General features: G+C 42.5%; 1 protein-coding gene across 1 annotated transcript in view; it reads left to right on the top strand.

Moving 5' to 3' along the window:
* Positions 1-260: 260 nt before the first annotated feature.
* LOC138947547 (protein lifeguard 3-like) overlaps positions 261-6,291 on the top strand; it is a 35,209-nt gene continuing 29,178 nt past the window's right edge. The window contains exons 1-3 of the mRNA XM_070319039.1: positions 261-381; positions 3,257-3,317; positions 5,882-6,160. Coding sequence (XP_070175140.1) covers positions 3,266-3,317; positions 5,882-6,160 — 331 coding nt within the window. The 5' untranslated portion in view covers positions 261-381; positions 3,257-3,265. The remainder of the gene's footprint in view (positions 382-3,256; positions 3,318-5,881; positions 6,161-6,291) is intronic.

Genomic DNA, 6,291 nt, shown 5'->3' with positions numbered 1-6,291 from the left:
TGGTGAAGGGGCGATAGACAGAAAGCTCGCAATTGGTTTCCATGCTGATTGTTTTAGCTAGAGTTCACATTGAATTATATTTGCCTCAAACTAACAAACAGAAGGTGGGGGGTTGGGGGAGCAGTGTGTGTGAAGGGGGGGGGGGGGTGGTCGCAGGGGAGGCCGGGGAAGGGCCTCTATCGCCATTGAAGCTGCAAGCGAATGAATGATTATGACAAAATGAGTGACGTAGAAAGAGAATGACGTCTGCGTCGAAAGAATGTTCCGTAGGTAAATAGAGAGAGAGACAGAATGAGCGAGAGAAAAGGAAGCCGAACGGGATCTGCGTTATTTTAGGTAGTTGTTGCGAAATAACTGTCTTCTGTCTGTTGTAGGCTTCAGGTGAGTTTCTTTTAGACTTGAAGAACAATTAGGTAGATTAATCTTGTTAAGTGTTATTCCATTGAATTTGTTGCTTTGAGTTTGTGTTAGCATCGAAAACAGGAGGTATGTAACACTGCTCCAGAATTTGACCAATTTATGTCCATGGCAGTGTGTTGGTGGTTTTCCCGAAAATCCTGTACCTTTAAATGGTGCACATTGTTAAACTTTGTTCTTGAAAATAGGAAGAATCCGTTCGCATTGTAATTTGACTGTGTAAGTAGCTAGTGTCTTACTTTCAGGCTCTAAGTCTAACCACAGGCGGAAGGTATCGTTCACTGGACCACTACTCATGGAAAGACTACATGTCACCGCTGTTGTCACATAGCATGCAACTTCTGTAGGGGGGAACCAGATGACATTCACATTGTGACAGTGACATTGTATAACTGCATAAATCCCAACAAATGAAATTCCATTACTGTCACGCTCATTTATTCATTACAGCAGTGGAACCCCCCTTTTAAGACCCCCCGATTTAAGACTCCCTCCCTTTTAAGACCCTGTTTTTCAGACTTTCTGTTCATAACCTCTGTAAGTTTAGGCCAAAAAAAAAAAAAAAGTCTGTTTATGGTAACATAGGCCACACACACAAAAAAAAAATAGGGTCGGTAGGTCGGGATTTTTTTTATTTAAAAAAAACACACAATATTTTTAAGTTATTTTGCCAAAAAACAAAGACCTTTTCCAAATGCCAAAAAAAAGTCTAGGGTCGCGCGAAAAAATAGGGTCGGTCGGGATACCGTAAACAGACTATTTTTTGTGTGTGTGCCTTATACCTCCATTTTAAGACTCCCTCTTTTTTAAGACATGATTTTCTTAGATTTGTGAAGGTCTTAAAAGAGGGGTTCCACTGTATCAGCAGTATCATTCTCCTGATGGACTGGGTGGCAGACTGGGTGGCAGACTGGGTGGCCGAGTGGTAACGCACTTGCGCTCGGAAGCGAGAGGTTGCGAGTTCGACCCTTCAGGGCGTTAGCAATTTTCTCCCCCCTTTTCTAACCTAGGTGGTGGGTTCAAGTGCTAGTCTTTCGGATGAGACGAAAAACCGAGGTCCCTTCGTGTACACTACATTTGGTGTGCACGTTAAAGATCCCACGATTGACAAAAGGGTCTTTCCTGGCAAAATTGTATAGGCATAGATAAAAATGTCCATCAAATACCCGTGTGACTTGGAATAAAGGCCGTGAAAGGTGAATGCTCGCCCTAATAGGCTTGAGGTTTGCTGGTCGATGTGAATGCGTGATATATTGTGTAAAAAAATTCCATCTCACACGGCATTAATAGGTAACATGCGCCTTGAGTCGCCTTGTGTGGTGAGATATGTGCGCGATATAAATTCTCGTAAATAAAACAAAATAAAATGTCAAGTTGGGAAAATTGGTTTGTCGAGCAGAGTGACATCAACAAATTAATAAGTAATAGGGGGGGGGGGGGGTACAGTACAGCTGGTCCCCCACCCTCCCCCCTGAAAGTCAAAGGCATCAAAAAATCTTAACAGTCTAGTTGTTAAAATTTATAGCTTGATGAACTGACATTATGCAAAATATCCAGAGTATATATATATATGATCCAGACTGGATCGAGTCATCATCGCACAATAAACTCAAAATGTTAACTCTTCTTTCATTACGTAAGTCATCACTTCCATGGAGTATATAATTACGTGTATCTGGAGTTCGTCGCGATATAACCTTCGTGGTTGAAAACGACGTTAAACACCAAATAAAGAAAGAAAGAAAGAAAGTATCTGGAGTATGCCACATACCGTTGTGAGCGGACAATCTGGAGATAAAAACATGATCGTAGAAGGGGAAAGTCTTCCCTTTGGGGCATCAAAAGTCTTCCATTCGGGGCATCAAAAGTCTTCCATTCGGGGCATCAAAAGTCTTCCATTTGGGGCATCAAAAGTCTTCCATTTGGGGCATCAAAAGTCTTCCATTCGGGGCATCAACAGTCTTCTATTTGGGGCATCAAAAGTCTTCCATTCGGGGCATCAAAAGTCTTCCATTTGGGGCATCAAAAGTCTTTCATTCGGGGCATCAAAAGTCTTTCATTCGGGGCATCAAAAGTCTTCCATTTGGGGCATCAAAAGTCTTCGGGGCATCAAAAGTCTTCCCTTTGGGGCATCAAAAGTCTTCCATTTGGGGCATCAAAAGTCTTCCATTTGGGGCATCAAAAGTCTTCCATTTGGGGCATCAAAAGTCTTCTATTCGGGGCATCAAAAGTCTTCCATTTGGGGCATCAAAAGTCTTCCATTTCGGGCATCAAAAGTCTTCCATTTCGGGCATCAAAAGTCTTCCATTCGGGGCATCAACAGTCTTCCATTTGGGGCATCAAAAGTCTTCCATTTGGGGCATCAACAGTCTTCCATTTGGGGCATCAAAAGTCTTCCATTGGGGCATCAAAAGTCTTCTATTCGGGGCATCAAAAGTCTTCCATTTGGGGCATCAAAAGTCTTCCATTTGGGGCATCAAAAGTCTTCCATTTGGGGCATCAAAAGTCTTCCATTTGGGGCATCAAAAGTCTTCCATTGGGGCATCAAAAGTCTTCCATTGGGGCATCAAAAGTCTTCTATTCGGGGCATCAAAAGTCTTCCATTTGGGGCATCAAAAGTCTTCCATTTGGGGCATCAAAAGTCTTCCATTCGGGGCATCAAAAGTCTTCCATTCGGGGCATCAACAGTCTTCCATTTGGGGCATCAAAAGTGTTCCATTCGGGGCATCAACAGTCTTCCATTTGGGGCATCAAAAGTCTTCCATTCGGGGCATCAAAAGGGCGGAATCCACTATATTCTAAACGACTAATGCATGTTTGTTTTCTTCTATTTTTACAGAGAACCAGGATGGCCTACCAACCCCCTCCTCGGTATGGAAATGCGCAGGGCTACCCATCAGGTGTGTGTGTGTGTGTGTGTGTGTGTGTGTGTGTGTGTGTGTGTTTTGCTGAGATTGACATTCAGAGAAGACAGATCATATTGCTATTAAAGGCACAGTAAGCCTCCCGTAAACCATCACAGATACTGTCAGGCTTTTACACACAGTACAAACACCCTTTCATATAAACACTCACCACTTGAGAACATCCTAGGTGCCCTCCGTAAAGAGCGAGCAATTTTCAAAGAATTTATTTTTGCGTTGTTTATCTTACCCCTGAGCCATCGTGAACCTGTGTGATCCAGTTTCCTTTTTGGCTCACGTAAGTGTAGCCTATGCGATGCTAACTTTTGTCTGTCTGTGCGTGTTTGCGTGCGTATGTATGTATGTATGTATGTCTGTGGTAGAAACTTTAACATTTGACTGAACACCGAAATACTAATTTTACCTGGTTATTATCCAAGCAACAGCTTCAAAATATTGAAGCAATGATCAACATTTCGTCGGCACGTATGTAGTTAAAGTGTGTATCCAAAGAAAACGGGTGGTGGGGGGTTTTGGGGGGGGGGGGGGGGGTGGGGGTAAAAACAGGTGACTGGTTTGTGTCGTGTGTGGTATGTAGACCAGGTCAGGGGTCAAGGTTAGGTCAGATCGCGTGAAGGATTGTGGTATAGATACAGTTATCACCGAGCTGCAGTTCGCCGATTCGGAGAAGACGATTTCACATTGTTCGGTTTTGTAGCTCCAGAAAAATAGATAAAGAAGATACCAAAGGAGATTTCCTACAGGTTAATCTGCACAGCTGAGCGTGTTTCCAGTGTCTGCGCGAGGAAGCGCTGTCGAAAGCGCAGTGTCGATCTGGCCATCTGGCAGTCTTGTCCCCGTAAGTAGGCTACAGACAGACATATCTAGATCTAGTGTCTCGCACTCTTGCACCGTGTCACCTATGCTTACTGTGTGTGTGTATGTGTGACGGAGTGATTGAGTTTGTGTTACTGTTTGTCGATTTCTTACGTGAGCCTTGAAGGCTTCGCCTCTTGTTTCACAATGTAGTCGTCAGTTTGTAATTTGAATGCGACTCACTGTAAGCTTGTCTGCAATAGCACGTTATTATGTACCTTTGAATCTGAACGAAACAAACGGCTGTGATTCACAAGAACTCTAGCGATGGCTTTTGACTGTTCAGAGGAACTGGCGATAGGCATAAACCGTCGTCTGCTACGAGAACCACGACCTTGCGTGACTCTGCTTCCGGGCTTTTCTTTTTTCAAACTTTCAAAACTTCGAATTGTACTGATCTTGTCTTGATGAAAAAGAATTCTTTGATGATTTAAGAATGTTTGTGTAACAAGCTGTCAATTTATTATTTAGATTTTAAAAGTTAGGTCTAGCGCCAAAACGCACCACGGTCCGATTGTCTGACCAGACAATCCGCAAAATTAATTCTTTGAAAATTGCTCGCTCTTTACGTAGGGCACCTAGGATGTTCCCGTTTGGTGAGCGTTCAAATGAAAGGGTGTTTGTACTGTGTGTAAAAGCCTGAAAGTATCTGTGATGGTTTACGGGAGGCGTACAATGCACAATGTAAAATCTCATAATTCATATAACTGGGTTTTTTTTTTCGTCTTTTGTTTTCGTCTTTTTTTTTATTTTTACAGAATACAGAATATTTTATTAGTAGGAACAGCACTGGTCATCGTTATTTCGTTTGATTAGTTGATATATATACCTGATGAATTTACTATAGACAGTGTTCGGAAATAACTCTTTTTTTTTAATTTTTTTTTATTTTTTATTTTTTAAACCTCAGTTGCATGCAGGTTGCTACTACCCTTCTTATTTGCCTTTTCCCCCCTTTTTTCTTCTTTTTTCCGGCTGGGAGCATCCTTCTTCATAGGTCTTTTTTCTTTTATCAATCAAATTCTTACATTTTTTAAATCAACAGCCTAAATAACGGGTTGAAAAAAGCAAAACCAAAAAAAAACCACTTAAATTTACTTCTTTTGCCCTAATCTTTTCACCTCTATCATGGACAAAATAACTCTTGTTGGTTTTATGGCCTGTGGTAGCTAAAACAGCCGATCCAGCATTGCAGCAACAGATCGTTAATTAACTGCGATCCCCTTGTATATTTTTGAAGGAAATGGGGTCAAATCGAGCGGACACTGCATAACATACACATCGGAGTCAGTTATTAATGCTGCGACCATTGTTTTAACAGGTCGACCATGTGTTTTCTCGTTCGACCATGTCAGTGTTTCCTGTTAAGGCTGGTTTTTTTCTGCGGTGGAGTGAACTCCCTTCCGCTTGTCAATTCTGATAGAGTTATTTCCGGAAAACGTCTATTCCCTATCATTTACTGCTATGGCTCAAGTTTGCCTCATATTCAGGTTATGCAACACACAGGCCATACAAACCGACAAAAGTTATTTCCGGAATATGCATACAGTGGAACCGGCCCCTTATTAAGACCTTCAAAAGTAGTGGAGGTCTTAAAATAGGGGTTCCTTTGTATGCAATATTCAGTGTTGACCTCGTTCTAATTTTATTCCCACGGTCACCTGATCTTTGGTTGTTCTTTTCAGCCCCGGCCCCTGCCTTTGGCTACAACCAGGGTGCACCACAACCAAACTATGGTCAGGGTCAGCCGGGTGGATTCAGTCAACCGGGTGGTTATGGTCAACCAGGTGGTTTTGGCCAACCAGGTGGTTATGGTCAACCAGGTGGATTCAGTCAACCGAGTGGTTATGGTCAACCAGGTGGTTATGGTCAACCAGGTGGTTTTGGCCAACCAGGTGGTTATGGTCAACCAGGTGGTTTCAGCCAACCAGCTGGTTATGCCAAATATGGAAAGGGAGGGCCAGGTGAGGTCTTATTATTGAGTCGTATTCATGAGCATTCGCTTTTCTTGTGAAGATTTGATTTTCATTTTCCTGGATGTGTTTCTTGTCTTAAAATAAGGTCAGTTGTTACAGCACTGGACTTGTGATCATAG

This window comes from Littorina saxatilis, linkage group LG14 (assembly GCF_037325665.1).
Source record: "Littorina saxatilis isolate snail1 linkage group LG14, US_GU_Lsax_2.0, whole genome shotgun sequence".
NCBI classification, from domain to species: domain Eukaryota; kingdom Metazoa; phylum Mollusca; class Gastropoda; order Littorinimorpha; family Littorinidae; genus Littorina; species Littorina saxatilis.
This window is presented reverse-complemented; position numbering and strand designations above follow the sequence as displayed.